The sequence below is a fragment of the Bombus fervidus genome, chromosome 6 (assembly GCF_041682495.2).
Source record: "Bombus fervidus isolate BK054 chromosome 6, iyBomFerv1, whole genome shotgun sequence".
Taxonomy (NCBI): domain Eukaryota; kingdom Metazoa; phylum Arthropoda; class Insecta; order Hymenoptera; family Apidae; genus Bombus; species Bombus fervidus.
The window spans coordinates 8,808,161-8,830,431 of record NC_091522.1 but is presented as its reverse complement, the minus strand read 5'-3'; the positions used below and the strand labels follow the sequence as shown (position 1 = coordinate 8,830,431).

The 22,271-nt window shown below is 36.9% G+C and overlaps 1 protein-coding gene across 5 annotated transcripts in view; it reads left to right on the top strand.

Annotated features, from left to right (window-relative positions):
• The window catches only part of Dpr12 (defective proboscis extension response 12), a 111,661-nt gene extending 90,021 nt beyond the window's left edge, over window positions 1-21,640 (top strand). For 4 of the 5 annotated variants that reach the window (XM_072006060.1, XM_072006063.1, XM_072006061.1 and 1 more), the window contains exons 2-7: window positions 8,554-8,651; window positions 12,465-12,655; window positions 12,774-12,935; window positions 15,374-15,508; window positions 18,245-18,458; window positions 18,679-21,640. In XM_072006060.1, coding sequence (XP_071862161.1) covers window positions 8,554-8,651; window positions 12,465-12,655; window positions 12,774-12,935; window positions 15,374-15,508; window positions 18,245-18,458; window positions 18,679-18,791 — 913 coding nt within the window. In that variant the 3' untranslated portion in view covers window positions 18,792-21,640. The remainder of the gene's footprint in view (window positions 1-8,553; window positions 8,652-12,464; window positions 12,656-12,773; window positions 12,936-15,373; window positions 15,509-18,244; window positions 18,459-18,678) is intronic. The other variant, XR_011800152.1, reaches the window with a different exon arrangement.
• Window positions 21,641-22,271: the final 631 nt, after the last annotated feature.

The following is a 22,271-nucleotide window of genomic DNA, read 5'->3' as shown; positions in this document are numbered from 1 at the left end:
CAGGAATCAAGAGCACCAGCCAGGATCGAGAATCGATCAGGAAACGAGTCGTTTCACGTAAAAGCCCGCACGATATCGCGTTGTTTGGTTCATTCTAACGCCAGCAACGCGTAGGATGTTGGTCAAGATATCGCGTAACAACGTTCGTGTAACAAAGCGTTTCCAAAGCGGAAGATCTCGCGATACGGAGGTTCGTGCGGAGCGCGCTCAATCATCCGCTCGATTCCATCGAGCTTTCAGTGAAGGCAACAAATTATCCTGTTACTGGTCGTGTATTCGTTAATAATTACCATCCGGCGCGCAAGATAGTTAACCGTTTCGAATTGAAGGTTTCGAGAAAACGCGGCAGTGGAAGAAGAATTGGATTCGTGCCCGTGCAAAATTAAATGTTAATAGATCGTTTAACATTTTACAAGTTATCTTCTTCTTTTTATATTTATTATTTTCAATGCGAAAGCTACAGATGAAGATGGCTGATAAGTTACGTAAGTCGATCTTAAAATTCAATATCCTGTCAATCAGTTGAACATGGAAATTATTGTTTCATTTAATTGGAAGAAAGAAAAAGGGAAATTATAAAGGATATATATTTTAATGCGTATAATATGCGAAAATATATAAAGCATTTGTTATAATATTTACTGAGTGAAACAATTTTTTTTTCTATTTAGATTTTATTCCTTTAGTTCATGATCGTATAAATTTGCATAACATTCGCATATTTATTTTCTATAAAGATCTTTCATTAAGACTTTGTTCCTGGCATCTGTTCCACTCTCCAAAATTATCTACGAACGTAATTCCCTAATTATCGTGAACAATGTACCAATTGAGAATACACGAACATATTCCTTGTAGCTGGAGTATGCGATCGCAACGCACTCGCTGCAGCTCGTTTGTACAGTGAACAATGTCTGAATAGCCATCATCCTGATAGACATATAACTTGAACAATAAAGCTAACTCTGGCTGAATATGGCTTTTCAGATGTTATGTAATCAATCATATCATTGGAATCGACTAATTTGTAGATATATATATATATATATATTTGTGTGTGTGTGTGTGTGTGTGTGTGTGTGTGTGTGTGTGTGTGTGTGTGTGTGTGTGTGTGTGTGTGTGTGTGTGTGTGTGTGTGTGTGTGTGTGTGTGTGTGTGTGTGTGTGTGTGTGTGTGTGTGTGTGTGTGTGTGTGTGTGTGTGTGTGTGTGTGAATATCGCGAATCAGAAGTTTATCTTCCCTCTTGTATCGTGTCCTTAATCTAACTTTCTCTTATTTAATATATGAAATACAAATTTAAAATCTTTTTTTTTTCTTTTATTACCATTTTTGAAATACATTTCAGTTAACTTACATACAGCCATAGATGATAGAAAATTCATATATATAAACATTTTGTAAACTGAGTGCGTTTGTTGTTCGTATCAAGCTAATATTCCAAATGTAATAGGTTCTTGTATACGACGTATCTCATTATAATTGAGAATATATTCAAGTATAACAAGTATAAGTAGGAAGGTAAGTAAAAACTTTCCACGAGAGCCAATAAATCACATACGCCACTACGTGTTGCCGACTTATATCTTCGTGACAGGTTGTAGCCACGACAATCATCCAATATCGTTCGCCACGAAATTATTAGCGGTAGCACAACCCGCTCCTTTCTCGTAACCGCAAAACAGGAAATGTTGCATCGCGTCGAAGCAGATAATTAACGTGGCGGCGACATTCCACGGCGAGTCATTGTGCTGGAATAAAGTCGTTCGCGCATATCCGTCCTCCCTCTCCTGAAAATTGTTAGTTTCGCCTCAATTAAAAATAATGAGACTCACGGCTACCGGACTACCGTTTTCGACGAAACGTTCTCCCAGTTCGTTTATGACGAGCTAGACAAAGAAGATCTGCCGCGAAAACGCAGAAACAAGCATTGCGAGACCGCGCGAGAGGAGGATAGCGCGCGTCAACTCGTAAAATTTTCTGCTCCCTTGGAAAAGGAGAAAAATAGACTTTGACGAATCGAAACCACGGAAGGGTTATCGATATTCGTACCGTACGTCTGCGGGATCACGTACGACGAGTCACGTTCTCGATGAAATAGAGATATTATCATGCGCTGGATAATCGTGACGCGAACCACCGACATCGTAGCACCAGTCCTCGTTAATGACTACCATCCAGCCAGACCCTGATCATTTCGATCTCGGTGGCCCATATAGAACGTTCTACAACGGTTAGGTCATGCAAAACCTCGTACTAAAACGTTCTACCCTGATATCACGCGTCTATGTTTAATCCTAGAAAGAATCTACTCGATCTTTCTCCCTCGAGATACTATGTTGCACACGTAAGATCTGTTCTGCGTTCGAGTAGATTTTCAAAGAATTTAAGTGGAACTTGGGATGAATTGCTACTTTTAGAAGTCTTAAGTAGTCGTAAACTCTTCGAGAATAAAGTTGGCTTAGGTGTAAAAATAACATAAATTTGAGAAACGAAGAAAAGTACGCGGTCGAAGGAAGTTTGTCGTTGTCGAACAAGCTTGTGGAAATTTTCGTAAAGCGACCTGCACATGGTCTATATTATTGACAATTATTACTGCCAAGACGCTGCGCGGTATATACTGCACTATACTGCATTTGGAAATACGTTTTATTTATTGCGTATCTTGTGCGGTATTTTGAGCAATTTGCAAGCTAGAAAAAAACCGTGCTTAGTCATAATAATCCTTTTCCTACAAAATATTATATAAAACACAAACAATGGATAAAACAATGGTCTAGAAGTCGAGAGCAATATTCGCATATACGAATTTATTGATAGAAATTGCTTCGAATGATGGAATTATTTATTCCAATCACTTTAGAATAAATCGGAACACGTTTCGACAGCTTCTAAAATTCTTTCTTTAAAAAGAAACTGAGTTACGAATGTACGTGCCTTTCTATCGATTGGAGAAAAATTATCGGTAATCATGTGGTATATTGATAAAAATTTCAGAGTTGAAGCGTGATGCTCCATCTCGATTCGTTTTACTCGTGCTCATATTCCTCCGATGAATTAGAACGATGAGCGTTCATCGTGACACGAAACCGGAATTTTCTTTGAGTCAACACTGTGGATATTGATTAAAAATTAATCATATCTTCACCACTTATCAGTATCGACGTTTCGATCGAAAAATATCCAAATCGTCAATAATTTCAATCCTTCGATATCGACCACATACGATCAGTAATATCGTCGATACTTCGCAATATTGGCAATATCATGGACCGTACACGGGTGCCTTAAATGAGACAACCGATTGCAACTAGTCGAACGTGTAATTGAAGTTCAAAACAGAACGACACGCGAAGAGTACCGTGGACGAGGCATTTCGCAGTGGTTCGAGTTGAAGCGAATGCTAATTGCTCTCAAGTTAATTGAGGGTACTAAGAACGAAATTGTTGTATAAGTTTGCGCAGCTACTCGTCCCGGCAAACAAAGTGGACAATTGCCCTTGGGCGAGCATTCGTACGTGCTCTAAAACCCTGTCTTGTCCGAATGAACAACTGCGAAACACGTGGAACAAGAAAGAATAAAATGTTGAGGAATGAATAAAAAGTAATGATAGTAAAAATAACGAACCATCTCTATTTAACTTGAATCTTTTCTACGAATAGATTGACAACCTGTTTCTGATCTCACAACTAAAGGATGTATTCTGGCGACCTGCTTTCGTTTCGTACGCGTGCATTCGAACAACGAGGCGTACACGTGAACGTGGAATACGTGCACATACATCTGCAATGGCACTTAACATGCAAAGTCACGCGCGATACAACCGCTGTTCCACCGATATCACGGCTTTACCTGTGTTCAACTCTCCGTTCTATCTTTCTCGCGTACGCGAGCTGGGGATGCTTTAAGACGCAAAGATTTAGACGAATGCATTTACACTGTAAAGTGTATCCTGAAGGAGCAGTTAGTTACAATTTCGGTTCCATTCTAAAGTCGTTGCACTTCACCCTGAAACACGACGGTAATAAAACGCTAGCATTTTTCAGTTTTATTACGAACCACGCTTGTTACGTGACGATCGAAAATTCGATTTAAAAAGTATCGATACTGATATCCGTCGTTTAAGTTATGGTATTGTATTATCCATTATATTTGAGAGGATTTCTAACGTTTAATAAAATTTAATAAAATAAATAAGTTAGAAAGATGATGTTTGAAGACAAATAAATTAATGTGAAAACTTTGAATTCTAACAAGGAGACATAGATATTTATGATGATCGAAAATGTAGGATAATTGAGGAGAAATGGCCCTTGTTTTTAAAAACGTCTGAAACTTATACTCAAACTGAATATCGTACTTGATAGTTTATGATAGTTGATCTATTTCTTTTAACACATGTATTCGTTATATTCATATGTTATATCTATTCGGTGCACTTTCGTATCTTCAAAATTCGCATAAATGCACAAAACTCCTCAATCTACTCGTTACACAACACACAACCTGCCAGTCGTCGAATATCATCAGCTACTAAATTACGGCACGAAAGAGACGTGGTCCATCTCTGCTGACGGTTCTTCTCGACCTAATTACCCTACAAAGAGCAATTGCCTGTTCGTGTTCTCCCTTGATACCCTCGCACGCAGCTAATTTCGGTATATAACTTTCCGTTCTTCACAGTGGAACCGGAGAACACGAAAACGATCGGTTTCACGCTGGCTGGGGAGTTAATGCAACATTTCCGGGCAGGAAGGATCAGAACGGCGGCTAATTCCGGCCGGTTCCGTATTCTTGCTGCATATCAGGCGGCAGCGAAGTCTGTTGCAATAAACACTGGTCGCACTTTAATTCTGCCAGGGGTTTTCGCCTGGTCTTACTCGACCCCCTAATCTTAGCCCGATTCCATGCATACGTAAGAAGCATTGGCAGACGCCACATGCGAGCGGCATGCTAACTCTTTACAACTGCACTCTGCAGACCCATTTATCGATCGATGTGGCAAAGGAAAGGTTTCCATTAACCGGGCGTACCAAGGCGTGTACGTACGTGCCATACAACTGTTTCATCAGCGTTGCATTTACCGCTTATACGGGCCGTGTGCCGGGTCCTAAGCTATTGTAACTAGCCAATTGCCATCTAAAACGATCGTCGTGGCAAAGGTGGACCAGCTACTTAGCTTATAGCACCGGTGTATATGTATTGGTTAGCTTGACCTGTATCAGAGCACATTATATTGGCAACGAATCAATAATACCTACGCATACGCGTTACGTATGTAGCTTGTCACGTGTGTATATGCATGTGTCTATATTCTATCTCTATCTATATGTATATGTATATACATATGTGTATAAATATATATATATGTATATGTATATGTATATATGCTATTTCTATCACAACGTCGATCTGATATCGCGTCGCATCTGCACGGAAATTTATGCAAAGCAGCGCCGCTTGAATGGAAACCCTCGGAGAAGGGCAAAGCGGAGAATGAACCCGATTCCGTGACCCAGCCATCGTCGGGAAACAATAAATCTCGGATAACGATTGCCAACGGAGAAGAGAATCCAGCTCGGAGTATCCCGTGCCCTCTTCGAACGTAGATATAGGAAATCAACCCTGCGGCTCTAAACGCGCGGCAGAATTGTAAAACGGAGGGACGCGTTTATAACCTATCGACTTTCCGCCTTTTTAATGGTCCATGTCTACTTAATACAGCTTACGTTTCATGTTAACTCGTCCGTGTTACCATTGTTTACTACGTTTTCAAGCAACAGTCGTTTCGAAAACATCGCGTACGATTACGAATGATACCACTGAATTTTCAGCTACCTTTGGTTTCCACGAAATTACTCAAACGTTCTTATACATGTATATGTGTACTTATACGTATGTACGTAATGAAAATTGAGTATAACGTTACGGTATTAATGTTCGATATCAGTTTTACTTTTTTCGCGGATTCGCATTTACCTTTTCGTTTTTCGTCGATGTCCGGCTGTAACGAATTACCCTGAGTAACTTCCGCAGCGTGGAACCGTAGCCGATTGCATTTTTTATGTAATTACGGGACGCGAGTATGTGTCTTGATGCATATTAAATGGCGATGGTGGCGGACGCGTGCGCGGAAATTATTAGATAACCGCGTTAAATGAAACGACGGCGATGCCGGATAAATGCAAATTTGGTTTATCTGTAATGGCTACTCTCCGCGTTCTTTATTTTTGGTCCCTACTATAGGCGATACCTCCTCTAATAACAATTTTACCATCGTTGAACGGTAAATCACAGGGTATCGCACGTTTAACCGCGTGAAGAGCATTTCCTTTCGACCAATATTTGCAGAAACGATCGCAGCTAATTCCTCTACCTCCTGTCCCATTTTTAATTCCGCTTTGCCGAGAACCCGAATTCTGCCGTTTTTACTGCGGCAAAATCAATATTCGCGGATATGCGTGTAATAAACATTTCCTTGTGAAAATATTTCGCCGTTTTATACCGTGTACGTGCATGGCAAATAAAAATAAACGTCGAACAATTTTAGCGCTTTTAAAACGTTTTACCTTTATTTCAACTCTAACTCCTTTCCCTTTCCTTTCTCTCCTTTTTTTTATTTTTATTTTTTTTTTTTTTTTTTTTTTTTTTTTTTTTTTTGGTTTTTCCGATACACTCTTCGCCGTAGCTGAACTTTACATCCCGTATCATACGAAATTACGATGGCACTACGCAAAAATTCGAACAATAGATTTTTATGGTGTAATCCGGATTGTGGAACGCGGCGCTTAGATGGGATGAAAAGCAGAGAGGACAGGGAAGAGAGGGCAGGATGTGCAAGAAGGATGGAAAACGCGCGGTTAGACATTAACGCGAACGATCCTCTCGCGATAAAGGCACCCCGTTTGCCCGATTTATCACAACTATCTGCATTCGTCCCGTTTTATTAGCCGTAAAACGATTCTTGTTCTGTGCAGCCAGACGAACGGAGCTTTAACAGGCCAATTAACGCGACTGCCGGCGATCGACCGCAAGAAATAAGTGTATGTTTCTATTTCCGCCACGTGGACAGTTTAATCAGCACGTGCATTGACAAATAATGACGTGTTATCCAACAGAGCAGCGTAACCATCGAAGAATTAATCTCTTCGTTAACGTTTGAATAGGAAATGACTTTGATACGTTCCTAATGGGAGCAAAATTAAGGGAAAAACGATGGAACATACGGGTCAATCGAGATTCGTGGAATTCCGAGTGTATCGCGAACTTGATAAACGTTATGACGGAATAATTGAAAATGTGCAGTACGCGAGAATTGGAATTGCTTGTATATCTCCACGAAGCGTTTAATTTGCCGGATATACATCGACGAACATGCAAAATGTAAACAAACCGAGATCAAGATATTTTACAAAGAAATATTCTGTTTATAAACAATTATTGTAAATTATTTACAACATTGTCATAAGAATATGTTTTGTTTTAACCATCAAGGACCGTGTGAAACAGTAAATTAATATGTAATAATATGTAATAACGTGTAAATGTTGCGTAAATGAAGAGTTTAAAAATGCAACGAGGCACAGAGTGTGTATAATTTGTAAAAATATATAAAATATTCAGAGTAGAGTAATTGTTATAATACATATTTAATGAGTGAAACAAATTTGCCAAGGTTCTATGTCTTTAATAGTGTAGTGTTTATACAACTATAAATTTGCAGTCTAACCATTATAAAACATAAATAAATTATTGTGTATATGTATAAATTAAATAATATATAAAATAAACTTATCCTGCTTTTCTCGTGTACACTTTACATATATATATATATACATATATAAAATTACATTTAATGCAATAAAATTATATACTAATTAAAAAATTTCTCTCCGTATATCTGTTCTCTTTATCACTAAAATAAAATATTCGACCGTCGCAACGACAATAACCAAATCACTCGCAGACAAATGTTGAATTTAAAAAAGTATTCTTTAATCATCTTTGAAATTGCATACTTCCCTTTCCTTTTCTTCTTCTCCGTTTGATTTTATTCGAACGCAAATTAAAAAAAAAAAAAAAACGTTATGGAAACGGTAGGAAAAGTTGGAAAGGGAAAACAAGAGTAAGGATGCCGAGGAGAATTAAAATTCGCCATATCAAAAGGGTCCGCGGTCTTTTAATATGCAAATCGTTGAAAAGCGGCGCGCGGCGCCGGGCTTTGGATCGCTTCTCCACGACCTTTTCAAGGATGCCATACGAAACGAAGGCAATTTGTTATAAATCAGACATAAGTTGTTTCGCGTTTCAAATGCATACGAAACACGTGAAAACAGAGCATAAAAAGGGGGTGGTAGGGTGGGACGAGGGGAAGGAGAATGCGCGGATCTACAACTTTGGTGCTTTCCTTTAAAAGACGATTTAGGTACGAACGCGCACTGTCCCGGAAAAATCAGAAAAACAAAGAGGCCATTGAAGATGGGACGGACGCATACGAATTCCTGTTTTATAACTGAGAAACCAAGCTTATTCGTCTTCTTTTTTGCCTTTTTCCAGGAGGATTCGAAACCTCGCAAGGATGCGGGACCGGCTATCGTGGTACATGGTCTTTTTGATCCTGCCGACAATTCTTCTGGCCAGGTCGCTCGATAAAGGTAAATAATTTTCTCGGAGCATTTAACCTTCCCTGGTTCTCTCGTTTCTTCCCTCCTTTCTCTTGTATTTCCCAGCCTGGATATAAGGATCTTTTGTACTTCTTGGCATCCGTTTTACCCCGATGCAATTCTGGCTTTCCTAGTTTAATTCCAGCAAATGCTCCGAGGTTCGAGTACAATCTAGTTAGGCGATTTAATTAATGATCGGTTGATTCGTGAGATACGGCACGGGCCATGATATAGCGAGATCGTAAAGTCTGTCAGTAGTGAAAGCCATCGTGTTTCGGCCGTCGAGACAAAGGAATTGACAGAAATATGGGGGAGCATCGCATCGTTCAGATTAGTGGAGCTACCTGTATTCAAGGAACCTATTTACCAGTGTGACTGTCGTTTACTTGACTTGAAATATCGTTTCAGGCTTCTTTGTTCTAATTGAGTTTCATTCAGATTGATTCGGATAACTTGTAAACCTTTTATCTCTGTATTTTTGTTTGCCACATGTTTACTGATATTGGCTCGAAACAATCTTTTCCTGAACTTTGTGTTTGGCTATATTGGTCGTAATTGTAATTAATATCAGAATTAACATTTGGTACACGTGCACAACCACTTTCTTGGATATCATTTTCCATTAAATATCCATTTGACTCAAGCGACTTGAATCCAAGAGATTTAACTAATCTGAACGAGTCTTAAGTTCAATTCGCGTACATAGTTCCAAAACTTTTTATCAATATGAACATTTCACTTTACGTGATTTAAAATATTCTTTCAAACTCTAAATAAGCTTGATACAGTTTCTCTAACTACTTTATCATTTCTACAAACAATTGTAAATCGAGTGCAGTTTGTTAAAGCAATAATTAACGGTTATGGATTTCAATTTGTAAATGAAATACCGTTAGCTATAAATTATTTTTTTTATCGCGCGAAATCCTAAAACAGAATGCAATTAGGCGCCTCCTAAAACAATAACTACTATCTCCACTCGATAATTTAATTTACGACATTGCTATGTCTTTGCCTGCACTGCACGATTTATCTCGGTCATAATTATTCTGAAGAAAACATTTATCCTGAACGACAGAAAATGTATTTTACGGAAATGCGGAGGCAGGAAACAAGGAGTGGAAGAGGTATTAACTAGGTGGAAAACGTATTAACCCGTATAATTGTCCGACTGTTGGATAAAACATTTATCGAAACTTCATTGCTAGGAATTATGCTTCCCATCAAATCCCAGAAGCGAAGTTCCTCCTCGATTCCTCGAGCACCTCTATACATCCTAATCTGTACGAGTCTGCATTCAAAATCCGTTCGCGCAAGGAGCCAAGTACGTCGAGCGGACTTTAATACTATTAAGTATGCATTAGATAAAGCTTATATCCCCGGTGTGCAATAAATAAATGTCCTCGCGCGACAAAAGGAGACATCAGATCTTCTGGGAAAAGAGAAAGAGAAAGAAGGAGAATATAACGCGAAAATAAGGGAGAAAAGAGAGGAAATATAGCGGAAAACACGCTAACCCCACGAAAAATCCTCTCTAGCGTGCACTTGCTCCCTACTCAAAAGTGGCTATGAATTGGGAATTCTTAAAGAAGAAAGAAAAGAATACAATCCTGCCCAACTAACTGGTCGGAGCAAAGTAGGAGCACCTTTCCCTCGTAGACTCGGCTTCTTGTCTCGTTGTATAAGGTTTCGCATTGTCTCGTGGAAACAAAAGGCAGGTAGCTTATGCCCTGCATTCAAAAGCTCACAAAGTTCAGTCTCAAGTGCTTGTCTTTTGCCTAGACCCTTCCATCACCTTCTTCTTCCATCCTCGTCCTCTCCTCCTCTCTGCTTTCCTCTTCCGTTCCTCAATTTTCTCCCTTTCCATTTACGGATTTCTATATTCACCAACACCAACTTTGCTTCATCGGGTTTCCTTATTCTCCGCTATTCCCTTTGCCAAAGCACCACAGTTACTTTCGAATTACCCGATGCTTGTCTCCGTCGCCTATCCATATCTCTACGCCGCCTCTTTAACTGTTAAACTTCTTCCTCGAATGCGCTTCTTTCCGCGAACTTACTTATATTTAACTCAGACAAACGTAATTAATTAATTAATTAATATTAACTTCGCGGAGAAATGATGCTGTATCACTGAAGCAAAATTATGTTTCGAATCATGGTATCGAGTTTGTATTTCTTAGCGGTTGTGTCTTTAGCATTTTGAGTTAAATATTTATAGTATTCGATGAATCAATGACCAACTTCTGTGGATAGATGTCTTTTTGCACTTTCTATGGGCAAATTTGGTGATTTATGATTAAGTTGAAAGTGCTTTTTACTATTCCAGCCTTCCAAAATATCTGAATTTCCTTTTCCTTTTTCTGGCTACTCATCAACGTCTCTACTGCGTTATACATTCATTTGTTAATCCTCGTCTGGCAAAGGATTGAAATCGTTTCATTTCATAAAGTAAAAAGAAAGGAATTTTTAAAATTGTGATATAATTTTATTATATTAAATGTGATAGGATATTAGTCTAATTTAGTTAAATTTTTTTTAAATAACGTTGATTACATAATTTTACAGAATAATAATACGTCAATATAGTTTAGAAAATATATCGGAAATAATCAAACTTTTGCTATCCTGGGATCAAGTCAAATATTAGACACTTTTTTAATACAAATCAAAATTCGAAGCAAACAAATTCAAGACTGGAATTTCGTAGTTTATTTACCAAGAGTTAGATGCTTTCTAATTATTTAGAAAGGAAACTATTTAGTTTAGTCTTAACTAAAGCACCTAGCATCCCTAGGTACAAAGCGTTATAGAACAACACACGAGATATTTGGCTTGAAATCTCACGTTGGCAATCTGATCCATCTATTCATTTCCGCTCTACGATCCCCGAAAGCTTTTTCCTTTGGCGTTCGCTTTTCTAAACACAACACGTTCCTCCTCGCACTACGTAAACTCTCGAACAATTCTCCTCATACTATCAAGCGTTATCAAGATAAACGTAAAGTCCGGATGCATATACAATACTTCATAGTGATCATCAAAACATTTAAACAGTCAATTATTATGTTACGCTATTATTTTATATTGTTACGTTTTATTGTACAATTATTATATTACGTAGACGTTCATTAATAAACTACAATATTTTTTACTACCTTCAGCATTAATTATATGCTTAAGACTACTGTTCAAGCATATTAATTTTTTAATATACAAAATATATAAAATATGCAAACTAGAGAATATAGAGTCTCGTCGTTATAATTTTTAATAATAAAGCGAGCTTCTATTTAAGTTCTATTATATTAGGTTGTCCGAAAAGTTTCATGAGGTGGTAATAGATAAACAACAATTTCTGTTTTATATTATTTTATTGAATTATGTGTGATCCATTTCGTTCTATTTTCATTATTATATTCGTGCATAATTCAATAAACTAATATAAAACAAAAAACATTGTGCGTCTATTATTTCCTTATAAAACGAAAGAAACATTTCGGACAACCTAATATTTCCATTTCTTCATTCTTATTAAAGATTCTTATTATTCTCATTTCTTGATTCTTATTCTTATGTAGTTCTATTTCTTAATTCTATCCGCAAAAGATAAAAATTTACATAAAAATCCCCGGTATAATAATTAGTATACTTCATACAATACTAATAATGAGATTTCAAAACTTTTCGCTGTATGCTCCGATAAAATTCGATCATCGAGCAACTAAAAGCACATTTTTTTTCTTCAAGAAATCGTTCCGAAGAACTGCAAAGCACTGACAAAATTTTTGCAAAACGTTTCAGATCGACGCGTTCCTTACAGCATACCGGCAGACTGGAAGGCGTTGTGGTTCAGTAACCTGGACGATCTGCAAAGAGTAAACGATGCGAACGATAACAACACCGTCTCGAACGTCACGGTGCAGTTGGGTGGGACCGCGTTTTTGCATTGCAAAGTTCGAAATTTGGCAGATAGAACGGTATCCGATGCTGAGGTGAGTGACTCTGCAGCTGTTATCGTCGTCTTTAACCCTGAAGAACATGAACTGTACTTTGTCATTGGTACGCCATAGAGCAAGAAAATTGACCGACGATCGCGCACCTGTTCCACAGATATCCTGGATACGACGACGTGACTTCCACGTTCTGACCAGCTCCACGTTCACGTATACGAACGACGAGCGGTTTCAAGTTTTGCATCCCGAGGGCTCGGACGACTGGACTCTTCAGATCAAGTATGTTCAGGACAGAGACAATGGGACCTACGAGTGTCAGGTAGGTATTAGACTAATCATCCTATAATTTGGGGGTGAAATTGATTTAATCGGCTATCTTGAATTGTATGAAAACTTCGAGTATGAATGTATAGCACGTTTTGCTAAAAGTTGAATTAACAGTACGATAAAATTACTCAGATTTATAGAAGCTTGTCAAGAGACAAACAGTTCATGTAATAAGAGTTCATTCATTGTATGTATCATCTATAATTTTTCATATAATAAAAGTTCACGTTCAGATAAGTAGATTCAACCAGTAAAAATTCATTCAATCGAGCTATGACTAAAATTTCATTCGAATACAATGGTTACGAAAAGTAAATTTCCACTTACGTATATCCTTAATTTGCAATGTAGTGTCTTTTTATTAGATTCTACATATAATTTTCATAGTATCGAGTTTTTGTAATCATATGAAAACACTATTAGATAGTAGGACATGTAATGTATTTGCGCCTAATTAACTAGTACGTAAATGTGGCTCCTGTAGATGGAAGTTCGTATAAACAAAGTTTTACTGTAGAGTATGGTTCTACAATCGATCGTTTTAATGCACTCAGCTTGTAGATATTTCGATAGAAGACAATGTTGAACACAAAAAGTACATTAGGTGGTTAGACAATGCAGTGCAACTTAAACAACATTTCTTCTCAAAATGTGCTTTAGATCTTTATTCGAGATTTCCATTCAATTATTAACGCGATACGCATTATCTGGTACCTGGCGAATTATATACCTCACTGAAAGACTCTATAACAGATTCATCAACGTTGCAGCTTCTCTTGTTGCTGTTGCAACGTAATCGTGCCCCTTGAAACGAATCGATTTTAATGAGGCCTCGAGAAAGCAAATTCGCAAGAGCAGATAAATGAGATGTTTAAATGAACCTGTTATTTTTTTACTTTATGATAGCCAGACTAACTCGATTCTATTCTTTGCGAAATTGAATTATATCCACAATTTTACCATTCATTGGTTATTTTGTTCAAATAAGAGGGATCTATTTACGTTGCTCTATATGAATATATTATGTATGTTACAGGGAACGATTTGAAATTTCATTGTATCACGAAGCTGCCATGGTTTTATTGATAAAATTTGAAACGAACCTAAAGATGTATATAAAACCTATAATATATTTAAAAAAAATACGTACATATGTATTTCACAGAGATGACAAAAACATTTGAAGTCAATCAATTATTCAGTATGTTAATAGACTATTTAGTGGGACCATATTTAGCATTAACAACACATTCAAGAAACTATTCGTCTTATATACTAATCTTTTATAAAGTATATATCTTGTAACTTCTGTATAAATTTTTATTTTAAATTTTATATTGATAATCGCATCTCGTTGCAGTACTAATAAAATTTCAAAAAGTTTTTTGTATAGAACACAATGTATTCATAAGTTTTCCATGATTGGTGTTCCAATACTTTCGTAAAATGCTCTTTCTGAAGTAAAAATTCGTTCAATCAAATTAGTTGAGTTCAGGAAGTACACGGAGTGTCTACTAAATTTATGCAGAAGTTCGTGCATGATGTACTTGCAAATACATAAAATGTACCTACTTGAAGTGAAACTCTTTAATGTAGTTTTGTTCTCTGATCGTATCTCAGACACTCATATAAGTTAGTAGATATCATATTAATTAGTATAGATAAAAGTGCAATATAATTTAAGTCTAATATAAAATTAATCCCGTCAAGACACCTAAGTTGAATGACTTTAAATCTGGATGTTAGAGCGATCGAAATACGTGTCTCCAGCCACATTCTCCAAGTTTATATAGATTTTATGAAGTGTCAGTTAGTCATCGCAAATAAACATTAAATTTTAGTTCTTTATTTCACTGTAACTTTAGTAAAACAGTACTCTATTCCAAAACAAGACAAGGAGCTATGACAAGAGCTAAATAATCAACAGTAGAGAAACGCTCTTTCAAATGTAACTGATATTTGATTGAATTTTGTCAAGTGTTCAAATATTTATAGACAATAAATATGCAAGATATGAACTATTTTAAGTAGAATGGTACTAGAGCTAGACAAGAGTTTAGGTCGATTAGTTTCTCGAGAACAATTTTGTTTTAAACAGGTCATTTCAAATTTTAAACGCTTCTCTTCCTTTTTCTCTTCTTTTCCTTTTCTATCCTTTCCTCCTTCATTATGCTTAACGAAAATTGTTAAAAAATGATACAAAATAACTTAGGTCAGCCTGATCGTTAAGAACAAATTACTAGACTGAAATGAATGTACCTTTTATAAACGTAAAGTGCGAAACACTTAATGCAACCTATGCTACTATAGATTCGAGAATCTTAAATAAAAACGAATATTGGTATACATACCCGAAAATATTCTTTATGTATACGTATATCTTTTGTGTCGCATTGATTGTAATATAGCGTTGTTTATTTCTCTTTACAGGTCGCGAGGAGTACAGGGATACTATCACACTTTGTCAATCTAAACATAGTTATACCAGAAGCATTTATATTAGGAAGCGGTGAACATCATGTGGACGTAGGGTCCATTATAAACCTCGTATGCATAATAGAAAAGGTGAGAACCCGTTTTAATCGCGTTTTATTCATTCCATCGCAATAAATATTTCCATTTTTCAACGTCTTGAAATGATTAATGCGGTTTTATTCAACTTTTCGTACAAATACCTGGTACCAGCCATCTGCGCATTTCTTTCATCGTACCGGCCTCCCAACGTCACTGTAATGGAAACACGAATTTTATCGTATGTAATAAAATACACGTCTGTCGGGAAAATGTTATATCAGGTACCATTGATACGTGAAAATAATCGTGTCGCTGATATAGGGAACGACCATGAATAAAGCCACGCCGTGTGCAGTCCATCCGCTTAACGAAGGTACATAGAAACGTACAGCTTGCAGTTCGTGGGAACATTGAATGTACCTTCATACCAGCGTAGAGCGGAAAAACCTCTAGTGAAATAGGCACAGCTTAGTCACGAATACAAGAGTGGAAGTGCATTAAAGCGGCATTGCTGGCAGCCGCTGCAAACTCGACACTATCGGGAAACGAAAATAAAGTGCGCCGTTTTTTACCCCCCTCGCATCTGCATGCATGCGTGTGTATAACGAGCCCCAGAAAGACAGAAAATCGTGCGTCTTAAATCTTAAAATCGTGAATCTAAAAGGAAACAGGGCAGAGTCGATACTACAATAGATACGTGTAGACAAATTGTTATGATAAATACTTCAGCGCAGTCAGATAGAATAAAACAGAACTATTGAAAGGTATTTGGATGATAGTTGGAAGGATATTCGACTTAAGTTAAGTAATTTGCCTTGTAATTCACCAAATTTGGTTGTAAACAATTTATAAGCGACCTACATTTCAAAATAGGCTATTTAACTCGGTGGCGTGATAGACAGTGACACTAGTCATGTAAATTGGATATACATAATTATGTAACTTCTACTCATCAAGGGGAACGAAGTTTGTTCAAATAATATTAATCTCCGTTGCAATTATCGTAATCCAATAACACGCGTATATTAATCTTCAACAAATTTCCAAGCTCGATCTCGAAACGAGGCGCCATATAAAAAATTCTTGTTCTATGTCTTGGACTTATTTTTTTGCATATAGTCACTTTCCAGCCGATTGTATTACGATTACTGAAACATCCTATAGATTCTCATAGAAGCAGTTACATGGTTCTTCGTTCGTTTTTTGTTTCATTTGTCGGAATAAGCATCTACTATATGTAACCACAGCTTAGCTCGCTTCCCTGTGTCTATGGCGATACCGAGCAAATGCATCTAAGAAATTCTTCCGTGCGAAATTGATGGTATTAACTAGAGAGCAATATGGCTTCCGAGGGAAGCACCCTATAAGAAGATACGGTATTCATAAGTACATTATATATCGTCTTAAGATAATCTCGTGCATGTGAACTCGGCAGAAATAATGTCGAGACATCGTCAACACGGTCGACGAACGTTCGAAACAATTCGAAACGATTTGAAACGTCTCGACAAAATCGTCGAATCGGGAAACCATTTGCGTTCCTCGTGCGAGCTGCGGCAGGGATCGAGTCACTGGAAAGGACGTCTACTCACGTTCCACGAAATTCGCTACAAGTGGCTGGCTTCGACGTCCTATTTCACTTCGTGCACTTCACAGAGGTAAATGTCGCACGATTCAGACACCAGACGCGCATCGGAAATGTTTCGCGCAACACCGACGCGATGTTTCTCTTTTTTTGTTCTTTTCGAGCAAAGAACGAAAACCGAAAAACGTGTCCCATTCGCGTCCAGGAAAAAGGTAATACTAAACTGCATGTCGCTGCATCGGCATCCATCGATCGTTTTGGCAATTATCTCGGCTAGACTTAATTACGCTAGGTGACGACCAGATTTTTGTTGGTCCTCGGTATCGGGAATCGATACGAAACGCTCCAGAACGCATTAAAATGACATTTCGATTGTCGCAAAACTGAAGGAATATAAAATACAGTTCGCTGGAAATTTGTCATCATCTTCTTTTTTAGTAAGATTTTTTTGTGAAGTTCAGAAATATTCATAGAAACTATTTTATTCGTTTCACGACGCTATCTCGTATAGCACATTGTCAGTATGCAACAACTACTATTATTAAACAACGTAATTACATTGCTCTTAGTATTTAACGACCGTTTGACTAACAATCTTTATAATGAAAGAGCTAAAGTTGTAAAGTAAATCGCAAGTTGTAAATTACAGGTTTCTTCTTTACAATATTATAATCTGACAATTTTTTCAGATCGGTCAGGGAACTTATAATTTGCAAAATCGACTTGTAAAATTTCATTTATTTTATTACTAAACTTAATATCGTACAATGGTACTTATTAATGCTGCTATCTAATCGTTTATGACATAAAGTTTCGCTAACGGTATTACACAGCTCAATCGAGTGCGGCTGAGCCCTCAAGAAAAAATAATTTTCATAGGTAAATATTACTACGAATTATTTGAACTTATAAAACGATATAGAAAAATATCTGGCTATACAGAGGTTCACACGTTTCGTTATAAAAGCGATAAATTAAGGAAATTCTAGTAATAACACAACAAATGATGCTATTTATAATTGCGTATGCGCACATTTATTCGAAAGATTGTTAAATCAGAATGTTCATAAAATATATTTGACAGGAAATGTTCGTACTTTGACCGTATATCGTTGAACGTCAAAAAATTCAAGAAATGCGTACAAGGGGAAATAATGCTTTGATGAACGTTCTATAGTAAAGATTTATTTTCACCATTTCAGAGTCCAACACCGCCGCAATATGTTTTCTGGTATCACAATAATCGAATGATAAATTACGATACTACGCGAGGCAGCAGCGTAACCGTACAAACCGATTCCAGCTCGACTCAAAGTCGACTGACGATTCACCATGCGGTGGAATCGGACACAGGCAATTATACGTGCAGCGCCTCGAATACCAAGCCGGCATCCATCTATGTCTTTGTCACAGAAGGTATAATTTTTAAAGCAATAGAAATATTTTTTCTCTGTAAGAACAAAATAATTAATTTCCCTTTACGTTAGGAAAGTTTTCTTGCGCAAGCTATCTGCAGTAAAATTAATTTTCTTTTTCAATGAAATTTCATTTCGATTCATTCTTAAAGAGAAGATGTATTGTAATACGACTCTCTAAACAAATGCCCTCACTAATTGCGTTACTTTAAACGTTTCAGGTGACAAAATGGCTGCGATACAGCGCCGCAAGACGTCGGCCGCCGAGAAAAATTTCTGTGAATTGCTAGTACTAATTGTCACCATTGCGATAGGGGTCGTTTTAACGCGATAAGCGTTTCTCTTCGATATGTCCATAATTATTATAACGTTACTTCCGTTTGTGATAGATAGGCTACTATTCTGCGATTTTAACCCTCTATTCACACTTTCCTTCTTTCCCTTTTAAAAGCTGAAGACATCGTCGTACCACGCGATCTTTTATTTCTCTCTTTGTTCATCCTTCCTAGTCCTTTATCTCGTTATCTCTATTTCCATATATCATCATTGTCATCTTTGTTTCTCTTCTTCTTCTTCTTCTTCTTCTTCTTCCTTTTGTTCTTTCTTTTCTTCTTCTTCTTTATTACGTTCAATTAGCCGCGATCGAACAATCGTTAAGTCTTATCATGTTTTCCTTCATGGTAATTTTTTTCTTTTCCGTTTCAACGCCGAGGTTGCCGCCGGCTGAATCATTTCAACATACGAGATTTTCATGGTAGATCGTTCTAAGTGTCCACGTGTTCACCAACACATGGCCGAAATTATAAAAATACTCGCGAATAATCGTGATTTCTCTCTCTTTCTCTTTCTCTTTTATCTCTCTTCCTGTCCATTCCCTAACTTCTGGTTGCGTCTGTCACCTTCTGCAGAAGTATAAAATAATTTTATATAACGCAAATTCTTCCTCCCACCGCGAGAGGACAACGTTCCGGAAAGTCGAATTCTCCGTGACGAATGAACGAAAAGCGTGATGCAAAGTCACGTGAGATACGTATCGAACAGAAGCACTGTCTTAGTTAATCCTCCAAGGAACGAATCAAGTGCAATAAATTTAAGTACGTATTATAAAATATAGAATCTTATCGTTGACGTTCGTAACACGCTCTATCCTTGTTTATCATAATCTTGTTTACAGCGTGAGATATTCGTTATTAAACTACATTTGAAAACAAAAAAAAAAGACAAAAATCTGTGATCGTGTCAGTTTTTATATAGCGATAAACTGTTTTACAGATTTCATTGTTTGTACGGCGTACTTTACCATCGAAGTCTTTTCGAAACCGGCGGCACACATCGTTTCTCGGTAAAAAAAGAAAGAAGAAAGGAACGAAAATCAATTAGTCATGATATTCCTCGAAAGCAATATGGATCCATGGATCGCGTCAAATTAGGTTTACGTACCGGGTTTATCCTCTTAAAAAAATTACAATAGATCCGTTTAATGGTCGTGAGCAACAGTTCTACGTCGTGGCAGTTTTCTACAAAGTTTTGCGCCGCTTTCGTTGAACTAACGATGATGAGATATTACGGCAACAGACACGAATTAATCAAAAGGCGGTCGGTGAATTAAAGTTTGAGATTGACGGTGTTACCGAGTGTCGCAACGAATTTGCGGGGCTTTACATACCTTTTAACAACCTCCGGCCCTTCCGGTTCGATTCTCGTTCTACGTTCTTGTAATTAATCACCACTCAGGACATTTCAATTCCACTTTATCCGACGCGAATCTAGCCTACCTTTTGTAGTTTCGTACATGCAACCTGTAATCGCGAAATCGATACTCCATGTGTGTACTTCTTGCGTTCTTCTTTCTGATTAATATCGTTGCTACATATACATGTTATTACCACGACAAATATTGAAGAAATTTCATCGTTTGCGAATAATTTGTGTTATTTTTCAAAAATTTACTCGAGATTTTTATGAACGATCGAGATCGAATATAATGTTATATTCCTAAGTGTAACAGCCGAGGTAAATAATATAGAGTCTAAAACAGTGAATATAAAATGTATCAATACGGTATTTTCAACATATCGACGTCGTTTCTATTTCCGTTTTCATTTTGAAACGCAACTGCCAAAATTCAGTATTCCATGCCAACTCATCCTAAGGTGCTGCTACACGAATAATTGTACAAAATACTATATACTTTTAATTATTCTTCGTTCTAAAATAAGCCTTGGATAAAAAGTAAAGTATTGCGAAGGATAAAAAGAAAAAAAGACCTCGACAGATTTTTTTACACGATTTATCACTAACTTTCGACTTCCTAGTAGAAACTGTTGTACACTTACCAACATTTCGTCTGCATTTGACAATGATTTTTAAGCAGCACAGAACGGCGTTACATATCGTGAAAAACTAAATCCTTGTCATTGTTCTGAAAAGATAAAAACCCAATTAAGAAAGAGAAAAAAAGGAAAGACGAAGGAAAGAAATAGAAAGTCGCGTAAGTGGAAAAGCTTAAATGCGGACGAAAGGTTAAAAACAGGGATCAAACGACAAGTATTATATCTAGAAATGTAACAGGAGATGTTTGATAAAATCCAGGGCAAGCGAGAAACTGCCATATTGTTTGACGTAGCAAGACCTTCGGGCTGAAACGTTTCATAAATTTCGATTTTACAACTGTTCGAAACAAATCTGCGTACTAGTTAGAAACTCTGAATATATAATACATATATATATATATATAACGAAGTTTTCTTATTCCAAGTAAACGATTCACGTGAGCAGGATCGCGTGCGTATCGCGTGACACCGCTATCGATTGAATAAAGAAACGTAGAGGATGAACGAGGACTAAGGGAAGAAAGCATAATAAAAGAAGCCAGGACACACGAATTCTCGATTCGATCGATTCATTCATTCGCTTCCTTGCTTTCACATTGTGTATCCATCGTCGTAAAAATTATTTACAGAACGATGCCTTTCCCCGAGAAATTTTTCCATTTCATCTTTTATGATTTAAAAAGATCCCATTCAACTTCGAACACATCGTTCACGCAATATTGAAGTATAAGGGAGACCTCAGAAGCTAGTCGATCGTAACTATTTAATAACTCGGATCACGATTTATGAAGCTAGGCTAAACTAAACAAGAGAAACGATATTGTATGCGTTAAAAAAAAAACGAAGAAAATGAATAATCGAAGGAACGATAAGTCTTTGAGAACATTCTTCGATACAGTTTTGTCTGAATCTTCTAGAGGATAAACGAAATACAATACAAGTGCGAGAGAAAGAGAGAGCGAAAAAAATATTATCTTGATCTCTTTCGAAATAAGCAACAAATTTAATAGAGACATAAGATCAGTAGGATAATAAACGATAAGACTTTAATACTCGAAAACAATTCGATCGCAATTTTACGCGTTCTGCGTGTACATCTCAAGACATCGATAGTGTATCTGCCATAGAAAATCTCTGTGTACTTCAGCGTCACACTGTATACAACTTCATATAATGTTTTTATAAATTAAGTTTGTTATGTGAAAATGGAAGGAAATCGACATGTTATCGGTAATTGAGTGTCGTTCGATTCGTTCCTTTTTCTTTTTTTTTTTTAAATTAAGATAGGCGTTTGCGTAACTCGAAACACCGACACACGTATACACACACATATACAAACACATGGTGAATGAAAAGACAAAAAAAGGAAAGGAAATTTCGTACGTTGCTTAACGTTCGCCCGCCTTCTTACGAATATTTGTGTCCTTTTATTTCGAACATTTATCCGTAAATCCGTTGAAACTGAATTTTAATAAAATCCA